General features: G+C 41.6%; 1 protein-coding gene across 4 annotated transcripts in view; it reads left to right on the top strand.

The window, feature by feature from the left end:
* Nucleotides 1-17,090, top strand: part of TBXAS1 (thromboxane A synthase 1) — a 244,067-nt gene that overhangs the window by 10,084 nt on the left and 216,893 nt on the right. For 2 of the 4 annotated variants that reach the window (XM_061371924.1, XM_061371923.1), the window contains exon 2: nt 2,812-3,001. In XM_061371924.1, the coding sequence (XP_061227908.1) occupies nt 2,904-3,001 (98 nt within the window). In that variant the 5' untranslated portion in view covers nt 2,812-2,903. Of the gene's footprint in view, nt 1-2,743; nt 3,002-17,090 lie in introns of those variants that run through there. The other 2 variants (XM_061371931.1, XM_061371926.1) reach the window with 2 other exon arrangements.

Raw genomic sequence — 17,090 nt, 5'->3', positions numbered from 1 at the left:
TTTCTGTGATAATAACTAGCTGATGAGGATGGTGTTTCTCATGTAAAGGAACTAATAAATAGCCTGTTTTCATTGCTGTCTGCGTCCCTGGGCCCTTTTCCTCTGCAATGCATTGTGGATTTTTGTGACTCTTGATGGAGCCGAGATCCTTAACTCTGGGATGATAACTGTGAGCACATGGGTCTGTGGTGAGGAGCGCTCCAGATGAGTTGTAGAATCAATGCTGTGTGCTACCCTTCTTAATATGTGGAGGTGCTGAGTGAAAACACTTCAACAAGAAACAGGTACCAAGGCTTAAAAATAAAGAGAAGAAAAAAACCCAAACCAGTATCAACAACAGAAAAGGATGATGGTTGTTGTTGGGAGCTTATGTGTTCTCTTCAAAACTGGATTCTGATAAGAGAGCCTATTTTCCTTCATAAGGTGTGTGTTTAAGAATTATTCATCCCACCTACCTCCCATTGTGACTGGGAAAAGGCTCCAGTGCTTGTTAAAATATAAGTGAGGTCTGTACTCGACTCTGTGTTTGCTGATTGGAGTTTTGCTGTTGACTTTAATAGGAGGGACATAGCCCTCTATGTGCTTTAAAATACGTCCTTTAATTAAAAAAGCCAAGTAAATCAAAGCACAGTGAAATTGGAATATTATTTCTTACCTTCTACACTTGTGGTGATTGGTTTAGTTTTTCTGAAGAGACTTTAATGCATATGGATATTTGTTTTTTATAGTTTTTCTTATAGCCCCACAGGATCTATTGCTGGTTGGGATTGGCTTGTGCTTGCTGATTAATTCCTTGCATCACTGCTCTTGAATCTTGTTGCGGTTGTTCTTGGAGAACTTGGCAGCAGCAGCAAACTGGCAGAGCTGTTATTGACCCAGAATAGCAATAGCATTGTTAATACAATAAGCAAGGTTTTCTGTGGACTACTGTGGTATTCTGTGGAGCTGATGAGCTGGTTAACACCTTTTACTTATTCTGCAAGGATCTGAGGCTGGAAGGGAATTAATGCAGTTGTGAAGCACAGAGAACCAAAATAGCAGTGATTCAGTTAGAGTAGAGCCAAATCTTCTTAAAATTAAACTCCATTGTATTAGGGACTTAACTTTTTTGATACCTATATTATTAACTTCTCTGATAAGAGCAGGAAATGTAATACAGTGATATTGGAGAAGCCTTTCACATTAAATCTAAACTAGTATCTTGGGGTTATATGCGAAGAAACCACTCTTCATCTGGTGTCTTATGGGAATCAGATGTTGCAGAGTTTCTGTTTCTCAAGGTTACCATATAGTTCACAAACCTAGTTTTTTTGATAGCTTTGATTTTCTTAGCTTTCAAACAGGTTGTTTGGAACGGGTGGGAAGGCTGTAGCGCATATATGGGTATTTCTAGTTTCATGAGTAACAAACAATACCAGACAATTCAGGGAATTTTTGTCATGGGCAAGAGTGTTTACTTGCAAGTTGCTGCTAATGAAATCCTGAAGATCTTTTTGATAATGTCATTTGGTAACTCTGTTTGTAACAGACTGGTGATGTTCTCTCATATAAGTGCTCCAAGGTTTGCTTTCTGGTTGACCTTTCTAATTGGACTGGATCAGGCACTTGGAACAGGATTGAGGTTGGCAGGCAGGAAAATACAGAATCATAGAGTTATAGATTGCTTTCAGTTGGAAAGGACCTTAAGATCATCTGGATCCCCTGCCATGGTCAGGGATGCCTTACCCTAGACCATGTCCCCCAAAGCTCTGTCCAACCTGCTCTTGAACACTGCCAAGGATGAGGAATTTACCACTTCTTTGAACAACCTGTTCCAGTGCCTCACCACCCTCACAGCAAAGAACTTCTTCCTTATATCTAACTTGAACTTCCCCTGTTTAAGTTTAAACCCATATGGAAGAAAGCTGAGGAATTCATATACTAAGGACAGACCATTTCCTGTACTGCAGTTAAAGCTTGGCTGCTCTTGAGCAGGTTGTTCAAGGGAGGTAGACAGCTTGACTGTGCCACAATGCAGAGATAGTAGATGTGGCCATACTGATGTTAACCCTGACAGCTGAAATACAATGCAGGGGTAGCCAAAGTATCTCTGGGGAGGCTGGTTGATGGTACCTCCAAGGGGGACACTGCACTGAGCCAGAAAAATTTGCTGTAGCACTTGTGAACCTGAGATGGTACTGCCAAATAATGCTGCCTGTGTGGACTAACCAGTGTGAACAGATGCTGTCTTATGGATCCTAGTACCTATTGGTACTACAGGTGGGCTTTTCTGCTAATTCATTTTTCTTTCTATATATGTGTTCTAGAAGTTACATTTGAAGAGTTTCCCCCCAAATCCACCTTTTAGTTGTGATTATTTAAAGTTTGCTTTGTTCTGTTCTTTGAAGGTATAACCAGTTTGGAGATTAAATATGAATGAAGATTTACATTGCAGAAATGCCTGGTTTTGTTGCTTCAGAGAATGCCACTGTTTATATGCCAGGGCACTCTTGAAAGGTCCTTATATTCTTTTTACATGATCTGTACCATGGTCAGGCTCTCTCCTTCTCTTTTTTCCCCCCTCACTTTCCCCAGCTTCCCATATTTGATGTCTAAAAACCTGTTCAACAGCACTGATGTCTCAAGCCGTGGGTATGTAAATATTTACTGGTATGACAGTCAACAACAGTGGGAGGGGGTAGATTGCTACATCCTACCATTCAGGGAACCTTCAAGCTCTCTCACACAGTGTGCAGCAGATGAGAACTGGAAAGGTCTGCAGTTTGTGCTTGACTTGATGTATTTTTGCTCTCGGTTCCTGTTTTGTTGCAGATGTCACTCATATAGCTGTGGAAGGCTTTATCAGCTCTTGCAGAGACTTTCCCCTGCCACACCACTCAAGGCTGGAGCTGTAGTGGAGGGTAATGGAGCCTGTAGATCTCCTGGCATTTGTCTCTATAGAAATGAGTGGTACAACTCTCACCCTGGCTTTGGTGGCGGTCTTCGTGGTCCTGCTGTATTGGTAAGTGATAATGGTGAATAAGGACTATGTATCAGACAAAAAGCCTGCTGAAGCTCCCCCAACATGTATATAGTCTTTTATTCGTAAGGGAAAAAGGGAAATTGGCTAGAAGGGGCATGGAGGGAGAGTTGGTTTGGATGCAGAGGTTGAAATACAAAACTCATGATGCTTTTCAGAGAGTTCTCTGCTTGCAATATTTTCTCTTGCTTGACCAATAAAACAATGACAAAGTTTGTCTTCAAAATGAAGAACTTATCATTGTTGGTTTCTTAGTAGTTTCTGTAGGTGGTACGAACATTGGTGCTGGTCAGAAAGAAATCGAGTACTTGTTGGACCTTTTCTCTGTGCTATGCTGCACACTTGTTTTTCTCCTGTTCTTTCTACACTGAGTAGTGGATACAAATCAGAATAATAGCAGCCCTAATGGTTAGCAAAGTAGGCATTGCAGTGAGCTGTGCTGAAATGAATAAAACCCAGCACCCTGTCAGTTTGTTACAGAAATTATATTAGCCAATCTGGAATGCTTTTTGGACTGTTTTTAATTGAATACCTCTTCCAATCCTGCCTTTCATTCAACCAATGTGGGTTGGTTGTTTTTTTTTTCTCATTTGTATGTGTGTTCAAGAAAAAGTTTCAAGGATGGTGGTAGAAGAAGAACCTTTGCCAAAACCTCAAAACTCATATAGAAGAGAATAGTGGTGACACCATGAGTTTAGCACAATTGTTGTAGCTGTGTAAATGACAGATCACTTCTGCCTATATTTCTTCATTCTTTGACCCTGCTGAGCTTTGTTCAACTTCCTTCTTGTCAAGGGAGGGCGTAAAGAAACTAAAGGAGAGTCAACTCCATATTTGATGTGCGTTTCCATATCAGATAGATGGGTTAGTCTGCTTTCTTAAGATTGCGCAAATCATCACAAACATCCAAGTCCTACTTCCTTTGAATTTTACTGGGAAAAAGAATGGCAGCACTAGTTTTTTCAGTAAAACCATGCTGTTTAGCTGTTCATTTGTGCATATCTGGGAGTTTTTAAGGGAATGAGGGTGAGGGCAGAGGCACATCCACAGTTCAGAAACACAGCAGAATCTGGCTATCTGTGAGTCAGCTGAAAGAGCCTGGTGCTTCTACATAGTACATGCCAAGATGTGCTGAGGTCTCTGAAGACATAGAACTACACTGTGTAAATGTAGGGTACATTCTGGTGCATGATTCTCCAGAGCTTCATTTTCTGGTTCAATTTGAAGAAGGCTGTTCCTCCCCTTGAAGTAAAGACATGGCAGTTTAGTGTGGAATTTGGTCTTGCCGTAAACAAACCTAGCTCTAATTGCAGACTCAAGTCAGGCTTCTGCTTAGGACAGTCAGCTGCTGAATTGAGTGCCTACCATATGTTTCAAAAGGTCCAGTTTAGGAGTGAGGTGGGAAATTCCCTTACAGTAGAGATACCCCATTCAGTATTTCCCCTTTCCTGGCTAAAGATGAGTTTTGTGAAGGCATCAAGTAAAGGAAGACTGAGTTTTAAATGGGAAAATGTTTTATACTCTTAACTGCTAATGGTTGTTACTAATCAGTCTTGTTGATCTACAGATACAGGTTGATTTTAAGTAACTTATTAAATACAGTTGCCTATAGGTCATTCTTCCAATAAGAAGCTGGTGTTTCTTAAACCTGCAGTGGGCAGGCAGCACCTATGGCTATTGTTAGGCTTGCCTGGTGGCTAAGCTATTCAGATGCACTGAGGTTAATTGCTTCAAGCATATCTGCAAATGTGGTGGTTGTTGTTCAAATCTGTCAACCTATTTGAAAGTTTATTACTTGTGTGTGTAAACAAATGAGTGAAACCCAATGCATGCTCACAGCTTCCTTCATGGAAGGAAGAAACCTTGGGTTCTAGAGGGCTGCTAATACAAATGCATGTCCCTAACTCTAGGGAATATTTTTATTGCTATTGTGTTGCATACCCAACTGTTTGACTCTTCTGGGAGTCAGAAAACACAAGTTTTATGTATGACAGGAGTAATAATAAAGTAATAACTCTTCAACTTCTTTGACTTTTTCATTCTAAGCCTTAATCTCATTTTTTAATAACTTCAGAATTCTTTTTCCAGGTTTTTTTTTTTTTTTTTTTTCTGCCAGCGTTGTATCTTTTCAGAAGAGGGAGGGAGGAATGAGTATTTGCTGTTTTAAATTTTGTTATGGTACTAGCTTATGATTGATTGGGGTCATATTGTGTCAGCTGTTGCGTGAGTATAAAGAATAGGCAGTTTGCCCACCTTGATGGCTGTAGAAGGCTTACAGGCTAAACAGAAGGTAGTTATGGGTAGAGAAGAGAGTCAATAGTTCTAATGCAACATTAGAATAACAACATGGTGATGACAATTGTCATGTTATTGGGCTATTTCCTTTGCATGGGCTTTGTGGATGGGGGTACGAGGGTTTAAATGACAGCCTTGAGCTGCCCCCCATCAGCTCCACCATCCATCAGCACTGGTAATATGGTATTGCAAGGCCAGCTGTGATTTATCACAGTTCATCTGGCAGGTGGTATCTTGCTAAGTTGTGATAAGACCAATCACTTCACATTTTGGGGTGAGGTGAGGTCATATGAAACGGGGGGAAGAAGCAAGGGTTGATTGGGAAAGGGAGGAGAGGCTGTAGGTGTGTAAGAATAAATTTCTGGAGAAGATGCGGGTCTTAGGAGGATAGCCTGGATGATTTAATAATGTTTTTTAGACTGTTTTTCATGGTACAATGAAGATCAATAACCCTTTGTAACAAGTCCTCTAATAGTAGATCTCTGATTTCTCATGTGTTGCCATCAGTATAACACGAAGATGGGTACTGTGCCATTTTTAAATCAGTGGAAAATTCAGCAACTAGAATCTCTCAGTGTTTGTCTTCTGCATGACCTTAAGTCAGCTCTAAGGAGAGGATTTTTAAGGTAGTTGATTTAACGTTGGGTGTAGAAAGAGCAGCGAAGCTTTTCGGTACATTGTCTCTTCAGATTTGAAATGGGAAGAATCAAACCTGTGGTTGCTTTTTTATTAAACTATTAATTTAAGAGGTTGCTCAAGCCTGCGTGCTGTTCCCCCTTCCTGAAGAACTTACTTGTCTGCTACCCTTCCCATCTTCAGTATTTCCTTTCAGTAGGTCAAAGTCTCTTCTTGCAGACTTCGTATCATGGATTCTTCTATGGCTGTTGCTATCTCATTACTACTGTGATACATGATGATATTACTCCTTTAGCAACCACAAAAAGGCATAATACGGCTAAATACATCAAGTTTAGCAATATCAGTAGCATAACACTGAGTGCTTTTAAAAGGATATCTTGTCCATGTCTCTCCCATCCCCTGTGATTTCTATTAGCCAAACTGATTTAAGAGCACTTTCTTTCTTTGCAAGGACTGCTGTTTCTATTCACTTCATCTCTGTGAATCTCTTTTTTGTTTTTCAGGCATGAGATAAAAACAAACACTTAAGGGAGGAATGAGGTTAACATTTACAAATCCCAGTGATATTCTCTATTGAAAAATACAGTACTATATCTATGCAACATATTGTTCATTTTCATTTCAAACATACACTGAGTTGGGTATCCCATGCTTGGTTGTAGCTGCAAACATTGCTTTGTGTCTTTCTTTTTGCTGTCTGGGAAGATGTTTGATAAAATGAAAGCTGGAGTTTATCTTGCTTTAAAGTTTAATGTACCATAAGCTTAAGCATTATGAAGCAGCTGTCACAGCATTCAGGTACCTGTGTTCAAACTGGATTATCAGCCCTTTGTCTAAACAAACCTGGGGTTTTTGTAGAAACATGGAGGCTGGATGGGAGGTGTTTGTTTATGTTTGTAAGATACACATCTAATTGCATGCTTTCAAACATAGCAAAACATACACTAGGGGTGTTCTTGTCTGTTTCTGAAAAGCTACATCATTCAGAAAGATGCCATTATTACATTGAAGTAATGTTGATGATCACTTGTGTTACAGAAATATATAGAGAGATTGAGAGGTTTGGGTTCCCCTATATCTACATACTGTCCACCCATTGCATTACAAGTCAGTCCTGACTCAGAGCATTTGTAGTCTCTGATCACAGAGAATGAAAGTATTTTTTTCCTTTGGCCTTAGGCCTAAACTTTTACATACACTTAGATGCAGGAGATACTTAAACATGGGGGACAGCATATATCAAAAGTTCACCAGTTGGTGCTATACCTGTACTAGGCCACATCAGAAGTTAATCTCAGGACAGGTAGTATTTTGATACAGGTGACTTCAATACTGTTTCTTGATTGGTATTACTTTACATCTATGGTTTTTGGAAAGGGCTCAGAAAGTGAAAGTTTGGAGGTAATCCGTCTCCAAATAAAATTTCATTTTGCAGAACCTTGCTATTTGAGCTTGAATTAAGCAAAACTGAGATCAAATAGATCTTGAGTATTACTATTTTAGCAGTTTATCAACTAGATGTCACCTACAATTTGCACCATTTTTTTCTTCTCAAAATATCGATGTTTACAAAAGATGTTTGATTGCTAGAGCTCCAGGCTTTTGGTTTTGACTTTTCCAGCTGTCACTGCTGTCATCAAATTCACAAGGCTGCAAGGACCGCTATGGCTGGGAACAATCCTGGGTACAGAGCAACAGCATATGCTCATAAAGATGTACAGCTCTGCTCTCATGTCAGTATCATTGAGAGGCCCAGAGAGGCATCCTAATTGTTGGGTGTTAAAGCGTACTTGTTTCCTGGTCTAGTGGAAGGTGTTCCTGTCCATGGCAGGGGGCTGGAACTAGATGATCTTAAGGTCCTTTCCCACCCAAACCATTCTGTGATTCCCTTGCTGTCAGAAAGCACAATTCCACAACTGGCAAGTGCTTTGGGCTGTCTTGTACATCCCTCCCACAGTGGTGGCTGACCTCAGATCTGGGTGCTGAGGTTATGGTCCCTTGTAAGCTTCTCAGTTTGCAGTGAACCCTGCATCATGTTTATAGGGTCAGAAGGCAAGGAAGTTTTGGTTTTTCTGTGTTCTGTTAACCCCAGCTGTTGTTTCTTTTTTGACTAAAATGGCCGTTATGTCACTGGAAGTCATTCTGCTTCCCCCCCCCTTCATTCAAACAGCCCATTATGAAAGCTAGAAGGATCTGACTCAACAGGAAACATCAGCAAACTGCTGTTGACAGAAAAAAGTAACAGATTCTGAATTGTCTTTGTCATGCAGCTTTGCATCAGGCAAATCTGGAATTCCCACTAATGTGTCAAACATAATTTAATCCCACAGCTGTGCAATATATGGCCTCATCTTCGAGCTAAATCAAGCATCTCTAGGTAAGCCTGAGAAGGAGCAGAGTAAGCTACTGAATTATAATTTGGAAAAGTGCCATGCCACAAATGACTAAATACTTTCTTTCTCTGAAAACAAGGTAGATCTGATCATCCCCAGTGAAGTTCACTTAGTGCCCTGATTATGCTCTTTTTAGGTAAATAAAGTTCTCTTGTTATTTGGGGACAGGTTGAACAGTTTTCCATCATTACTTCTGCAGCTTCAGAGTTAAATTATCTGGGATGTCCTCAGAGGCTGTTATAACACCTTGGTTACACTGATATATAGCTCAGCCTCAAATGCTGTGCAGCTTTAGTTTTCCTTGCTTGCACTTCACTACAAAACTCAGAGGCCTCTTATGCTCAAGTTGTTTGTTTGTTTGTTTTAATTTAGAGATTACATGGCCAGCGGTGTTTATTTGAAGGCTCTCAAGTGCTTGCTGGGTTTTCTGCTTTTGTGAAGGTGCATTTTACTCCACCGTTCCTATGTAAAGTAGTCAATCTCCAGCCTATTGAATGCTGGTGTTCTTCATTTTCCCCTAAATCTTTCCATGCATCTCATAAAATCCTACAAGCACAATTTGGTTTTAGTGCATGGAGATTGTAGTGTTAACAGTGTGTTAAGGTGGATGTACAGGGATAGGATAGTTTCTTTTTATGAAGCAAGTATATTTACCTATCTTGCGGCATCATCTCCAGACCTAGTGTTTAACAGAGCACGCTGCAAAGCTGGCTAATGCACACAAATGCCACCAGGTAAACAGGAGCTGGACACAACCCTTGGACAATCCCATTTCTGCTTTCCCATCCTGCAGAGCTTGGACTGGGTCTGGTCTGGACTGGGTGGCTCAGGCAGGAGAGACTGGCAAGGCAGGGGAATTACCCTGGTTTCTCCATCAGGCAGCTTCTGCCTGGGGTGTCTTCTCTAGAGGTTTACTTAGCTTTTCTGGACTAGCAGTTTGGTTTTAACTTCTGATCTGCTGTTTGCCTTGGGGCAGGTTGCTTTGTTTAAATTTGGGGTATTCGGGTGCTTCACAAACTGATTTTGGGTCCTCTAAATTAACTTCTGGGAGCTCCTGCCTCCATCTACTGACAGTACTAGGAACCTGAGGAACTTAATACACTGCTGTTGGTACATTAAATGAGACTGAAATTAAATGGTGAAAAGAAGCGATGTAAATAAGCTCCTTACGGAGAAGGCTTTGCCTGTGTGATGAGTAGGCACTCCATCCTATCGCACTGGGGCTGTCTCTTGCTATGTCTGTGCATTTAATTGCCAGGCTCAGAGGGGCCTCTCAGGACTGCTGCAATTTCTCCAAACAGTGCCAGGAACTCTGCTCTCCCCTGAACCCCGGGGAGCATATTGACAGTTCCTGTGGCTGCCCTGCACTGGGGTGGGTAATTTTGCATCCTTATGTGCTCCAAGGGGCCTGGACTTGTCCCTCCACATCTTTCAGCAAGGAGAGTGAGGGTCCTGCCAGCCTGGCTGTGCTCCCTCTTAAATGGTGAGTTAAATCAGTGGGCAGTTTTGATATGTTAGACCTCCTCAAAATGCTGAAACCTAAATCTGTGTTCTCCCTTCTTTTGTCTCCTTCAACACTGCTCCCATCATTAAAACTAAGTTGCCTATATTCTTCGTCACTCCTTTTTGTCTTTGCATCAGCCTTCATCAGTAGCAATGTTCACGGTGTTTTGCCCTCATTGCTGGCTCAGCAGTAATTAATGCCTTTGATTACCATGCCTTGCTCTTCCATAGGAAGTTTATACAGTATTTAATGGCTCCATATGAAGTGGGTTGTTACAGACTAAGGCCCAGTATGTTTGGGAGAGTTGAGACTGAGGGAAAGGAGCTGAGCTGAGATGTATGTGTGGAGTAGGGCAGGGGGCAGTGGCTGTGTGCTTGCACTGATGTAGTGAAGTCTACTTCCTTATTAAAAATAGTTCCTTTCGGCTGTCAGAGAACTTGTGATACTTGTTAGGACTTGGGAGGTATGGGAAGGATGAAAAGATGGAGGAGACAGGTAATTGGTAGCTGTATGATCACAAGCTCCTGCTGTAGGAATCTCTTGGATGAGAACTACTGCCAGAGTTTTGAATCTGTAACCCTAGTATTCTTTTAACTTATTCAGTAGCAATAAATCTGATGTAATCTGTGCATGCATGTTTGTGGTTTCTCATCCAAAAAGCTCCAAAGAGCTTTTTTATGTAAACACCCTCTCAGTAGAGCTATAACAAGATGAAGAGGTCATTGAGGCACGTGGTTTGAAATGTGGGAAAGATATGAAATATAGCCACCCTGGGAGAGAAAGGAGCATCTAAAGGATCTTCAATGTGTTGCATGCTAGCATGAGGGATGGAGAGTGATGGTGGTCAAGACAACAAGGGCCTTCTTTCCAGCTCTTAAAATATCTCTATGATCTGTTTGCTCTCCAGAGATGTTAGTAAACCTCAGGTTTAAGATTTTCTGAAATATTCATCATGGGCTGAGATGCAGCAATCTCTCTAAGAGAGGACTCAGCATAAGCTTCATGGTAGGAAAACTGAGTAACTGTATGTTTAGTTAGGTGGATTTCAGTGAGCATAAGACTAAGGTTCCAGACTGTTTCATGTCTCTGAAAGCTATGACGTGTGGTACCCACCATGGTACACTACATCATCACTTTAATCTGGGATCACCCAGGTATTTCCTCAGTAGCCAGTCAGGTCAGAGCTCTGGCCAAGTGAGAGGCAACACAGCTTTAAGAACACACCTCTCAGTGGTTCCAGAAACACTTCAGATCCACTCTGTAACTATTGAAGTGGGGCTGTTCTGGAGTGACGTTCAGCAGCCTTCACTTCTAGATGTGCATCTGGTTTGGTGTCTGTCATCTCCTCATAAGAGCTAAGAATGGGTGGGACAAAGATAAACGATCCTCAATTTTGTGATACCTATTCCTAGCTATGGTGACAAACCTTGAGCCTTTCTGATCTCAGAAGAATAGTATTTTAAACTTCCTTTGCGTACCATAAAGTTTTAGATATCAGGTAATTTCTGACAGTTTAGATATAATTCTCAGTAGTTAGATTTTTAAATGTTAATTGACTAGCAGTAGCCAAATACTTTGTGGTTTCAATTTATTTTCTTTCCTGAGACGTGACTTTTTCTTAATGCAAATGGGAGTGCTGTCGACTTAAGTGGAAAACCAGCTGCCTGGTGTTCTCCTAGGAGCACTGTTGTTGAATGAAGAGACCATCAGATCTTGGGTGTCAGGCACAGAGGAGTGAGGAGCCTCCCCAGAGCAAGGTTGCAGAGAAAGCTTGGACTATCAGCTATGGGCACAAGGTGTTGAAAAGACCATAAGAATCTGTGCCTTCACAGGATGAGTCTTGTCAGGACTAGTATATTTATGGTATAAGGATGTTCATCCTGCCAGGACTCAGGCTGGGATTTGAGACTTGGGATTTTAGTAACCTGCCTCCTCAGTTTTAGTAGAAGCAGGCTATTAACAAGCATGGTAAAGGAGGCCCTTGTTACAGTGGTAGCTGGTGGCTCAGTTCCTCTTTCAAGCTTTGACTATATCACTGATGGACATTTTGCTATCTGTTTTTTGACATTGCTAGGGATTCTGTGCAGTAAAACCTTTTCTCCCTCCTTCCCCTCCTTTTTATTTACGTTCCTGAGTGAGAGCATAGCTGAGCAGTGAGCTCAGTGCCATGGAAGCATTTTATATTTTGAGCAGAGATAAAAATCTCATTCCTTCTATAAACAAAGCAAATCAACAGATGATGCCCAGGAGAACCATTTCTCTATAGCCATTTTTCTCCAGCTGCTTTCTATTCTGTGCAGCTTGCAATGCACTTTATGAAATACATGTGTGGCTTTCTGTGTGTGCAAAACACAGGTTCCCTCCAGATAGTGACAGCTCCATCATAACAAAACCCCCACATTTCTTTTCTTTTACAATGCTGTAATAATAAGATTACTAATAGAGTTGAGATGTTTGGTGGTTTAATAGTGTATAGCTTAGGAATGATAGAGGATATGCTGGAGAAGCTCTGCAGTCATAGCTGCTGCATCTTCACTCTGAACGGGAGTGGACTGTAGTCCAGAGGAGGATGAGGGGCAGAAATAATCTGAGCATCATATACATGGTGGGGGGATGAGGATGCAGCAAAAAAACTTGTTCAGAGTTTACTGCCCTGTGTGTGCTTCTATGTGTCCCTGTGTCAGTGAGGAGTTCCTCTCTGGTGCTGCAGTGACTTTGTGGGTGGGCACAAGTCTGTTGAAGGAATAAACCTGGTGGAAGGCAGTGAGAATTGGCCCCTTCAGCCTGTTGGAAACCCTTGGTTGATGGCATCTCTTGCTTTCCTGCTTTTGAACAGTTCAGACACTCAGGTGAATGGGCAAAAGCTGCAGGGTGTTGGGGGATGAGACTCAGTGGCACCATGGGAGGAGATCATGCATGGGCAAGAGCAGAAGGTGCTGGATGAGGAGCTGGTAAATAAAGTGCATGGCAAGGTCTCACATGTCTGGGCATAGTTGCAGGTCAGCCCTTGGAAGAGGTGCAGCTGCAGGGGTCTCTTATCTCAGCAGCATCTCTCTGCTCATCTGCCACCCTTGGGATAGGCTTCTGTACAGAAGGGTGGCTAAGCAAGATGTTCTTAAAATGAGGCCTGGGGGAGTATTATATATCTTTGCAGGGGCAGGGAAACGTGATAAAAGTTTGAGCATTGCAAGGTTAATGGGCTGTCTTTCTCCCATAAATAATCAGGAGCCTCAGAGATGTGGAGGAACTCGGAGCTAGCAGGGGGACAGTAAAATTTGGCAACATTTCTTCTGGTCATCTTGATAAAGCATGGTTTAGAACTGAAGGACAATACTGGGGCTTTTCATTCAAAAAGATCCTGAGAGCTTTTATGTAAACACCCTGTACGTATACATGTATGTATACACATATGTATGCATTTATATTTACATAGAAATAAGAAACTGACTCGGAACAAACAGCTTCTAAATAAGCAACAGAACATAACTGATGTGATCCTTGGATAGATCATGCTTAGTGCCCAGGGCAACCCCATTATACCATCTCTAGCCAAATGACTTTTGGCAGCTAAGGAAATAACCTTGGGTAAAGCCGATAGAACATTTATAACAGGGACGTTAGCTATTGACCTGGAATGTATTTATGACACCACTTTGGTTTGCCTTGTATATCTTCATTCTGTTGTTACATTGGTGTGTGTTTTTGAAAACATTGCAGTCTCTCCTTACCACACAATTATCTGCCATCGCAGCACTTGGGATGCAGGTTTACCCTCATCAGCACTGGATTGTTCTCTAAGGCAGGTCTGATCTGAACCAGGGTGGGCACATGAGACAATTTTGGTTTAGTTAATTGGAGTTCAAGACAAATGTTTTATGCCATTTTTGCTATGTTACTGGGAGAAGTTAGGCTGTACCCAATTTGGTCCAAAGTTCACTCTTCCATATTAACAACCAGAGCTTGTTTCTACTAGATCAGTGCTTGGGGTGGTGTGGCTGGGATGGGTTTGATCAGAGGCTTCTTGCCCTAAACCTGAATTTACTGTATCATTAAAACACGGTCTCAAACTTGCTTGAGAACTCCCTTCTATTTATTTTGGGCAATTGCCGTAGTAAAGTTAGGGAGCAGCAACAAAAGTTCAGTGGAAATTTCACCGACTGCCAAATGCGCGTGCATCAGTTTTTTAAAGCTTGTATTTGTGAATGTGTTTCCCAAGGTGATTTGCTAATGTCTGAGCATTTAAGCTGGTAGCATCTGTGGAGCTTGAGCTAGGGGCTTTAAGGAAATGAAAGGTAAGTGTTGTAACATTGCCGACTTTTTCAAAGAAGCAAAGTATTTTAGGTGCTCAGTTCTTTTGGAAATCTGGATTTAAATGGGGGCTGCTGACAGGGAGAAATCTTTTCCCAGATGTTGGTGGCAATGGCTGGCTGTTTTTCTGGGTGACACTGTTTTTCTGAAGTTACAGAACTTAGGTGGACATCTTGTCTCATTCATTATCCAAGAAATTCTGAACTCTTAAATAACCCCTCTAAGCTGTTTTACTAGTTCAAGCCCTTTAAATTCATAGTCCAAATTTGATTTGCATTGCTTCAACCACTTAGATCAGTGATAAAACATTTGTGTTTTGCTTTTCTCACCTGAGAGTAGTTAGAAATAATTCTCTTACCTTTCAACTTTCACATGGGCCTTTTTCTGACTGAAAAATGTTGTTAAACATAATATTGATACAGTAAAAGAGCAACCCACACAGAAACCTAAGCTGCATCATAAATCCTTCTCTGAAGTTGCTCACACTGGTTATGTAAATAAAAGAAAATTGATGCTGTTTGCAGATTTGTGATGGGAAATTGTGTAGGGGAAATTGCTCTTGCGTGATAGAAATTGTGTACGTGTATGTGTGCCCGTCTATCTGTCCACCCATCCATCCACACAGCTCTTTGCTGTTTTGGTTTGCTCTGTAGCTGGCGTACATACCACAGAACCACTACCTGAGGCAGAAAATGTCCTTTCTCAAGGTTTCACAGTGGATCATTACAGGGGCTGTTTTGTCTTTTCCCTGCTTGGCAAAGACCTTTTGACTGAAAAATATACTGCTCAGTTCAGGAGGAATTGCTGTATATAGTCAGACACTAATGACTTTTGGTTGAATGTGTTCCTGTTGCAAACAGCTTGTAGAGATACGGTGCACTAGGGGATGTTTCAGCTCCAATGACTGTTGATCCCCAAGGATTCAGCCAATCCATCTATGGGTTGGGTTTGGTTTTTTTTCGTATTTGTAAATTGCATTGCATTTGTAAATATCTGGTGGCCAAAATCATTATCAATGTGTTAATTTAAAGATCAGTCAGCATTTTCAGAGGGTGGACAGTTTCAATGGCTTTTTCTGAGCAAGCTGGAGGCTTTGTCTTGTGGGCTATGAGCAAATTGTTACAAAACACAAGAGAGTTGGTAGGAGTTTGTGGAAGCATAATTAATTGACAATGGTTTTTCAAAAAAACAGTTTCCAATTTAAAATAAGCTGTTAAAATAATTTAGAGTAGCGTTATGATAGTCCCTTGACACGCTTGGGTAGCTTTGGGTTAAACATATAAATAAAGCTGAAAGGACTGTATTTAGTTCCAGACTGATCCAAGGACAAGTAAAAAGCTGAAGGTCAAATAACAAAATGAAGAAAAGAAAAATATAGCCCTCCTTGTTCTGTTCTGCAGCATGCTGCTTGGCAGCCGTGGAAGTTCAATACTGGGGAATTTGTCACATACAAGTCTTTATGATTTGTACTTAAAAGTAAGTAAGCATAAAGTGTGCTTACTTATTGGCAGAAGTACATCACAGAGTCCTGTCATACTGAATCTAGACAGCAGCTCCTGAGTGTTGCAGAATTTCTGGGGCCCGAGTATTGAAAGATATTTGAAAGACCAATTAATCAATGACAGCTTTCCCCATGCTCTGCCTTGAGCCTTGGGCTCTAGCAGTTTCTGCCTGGAAGTGAGCTAAAATATAACTAGGTGCTAAATGGCGGGTTAAGACCATTGCTGGATATATATATATATATATTTTCCATTTTTTTCTTTTGTATGTGCTATTAAAACTGTTTTATTATTTTTCTTAACTGATTGAGAGGAACTTCAGGTCACTACTGGCTTGGGAGAGCTAGGAGTCTGTGCTTGAGCAGGAGTTTGTTTAAACAGCCTAGGTGCAGAGCTCAATGCTTCCATTTCAGAGGTAAGGCAATGAGCTTCAACCCATCTATGTCAAACCTCCAGTGATGATGGGTTTGTTCCTCCCTGACAGAGAGACCTGTGCCTGCGCTGCCAATCCAGACAAGATCCAAGGCAGAATTATAGGGTCTAATAGAATCATAGAGTAGTTTGGGTTGGAAGGGAACCTTCAAAGGTCACCCAGTCCAAACTCCGTACAATGAGCAGGGACATCTTAAACTGGTGTCAGCATCAGAATTTTGGGGGTTTTGACCATGGATCAGTTTACATGGCACCAGGAGGAGCTGGAAATTCTTAAGCAGGAGGGAAATCATGACATAATTGCCATCAGAGAAATGTGATGGCAGAATGATTTGCATGATTCAAGTGCTGCAATGGAAGCTACAGGCTCTTCAGAAGGGATAGGCAAGGGGTCCAAGAAGGCTGGACACTCTTCAGGAATTAAATCCTCAAGGCACAGGATAAGGTGGTTGAATTGCCAGGGAAGAAGATCAGCCTGGCTGAGCAGGGAGATATTGCTGGAACTCAGGTAGAAAAAAAGAACTTGCCACCTGTGGGAAAAGGGACTGTCACTCCATGAGGAGTACAAGGATATTGTTAGGTTATGCAGAGGGAAAGCTAACAAGGCAAAGGCACAGATGGAACTGAATCTGGCCACTGCAGTAAAACATAATAAGTACTTTTACAAATACATTAGCAATAAAAGGAAAACCAATGAGAACTTCCATCCTCTACTAGATACTAATGGAAACCTAGTGACTGAGGATGAGAAAAAGGCTGAGGTGCCTTTGCCTCAGTCTTTAGTAGTCAAAACAGCCATCCTTAGGGTTAGTGATCTCCGGCTCCATATATACGTATACAGGTCTATGGGGCTGGATGGGCTCCACCCAAGAATGCTGAAGGAGCTGGCAGAGGAACTTGCTAAGTTGCTTTTCATCATTTATCAGCAGTCCTGGTCTAGTGGGCAGGTCCCAGAGGTTTGGAGCTTGGCCAAGGCGACACCTCTCTACAAAAAGGGCAGG

Source organism: Neopsephotus bourkii, unplaced genomic scaffold (assembly GCF_033783945.1).
Source record: "Neopsephotus bourkii isolate Nb327-2 ecotype Australia unplaced genomic scaffold, CSIRO-AGI_Nbou_v1 NB_1589, whole genome shotgun sequence".
NCBI classification, from domain to species: domain Eukaryota; kingdom Metazoa; phylum Chordata; class Aves; order Psittaciformes; family Psittacidae; genus Neopsephotus; species Neopsephotus bourkii.
The sequence above is the reverse complement of the archived record's forward strand: the minus strand, read 5'-3'. Positions and strand labels throughout refer to the sequence as shown.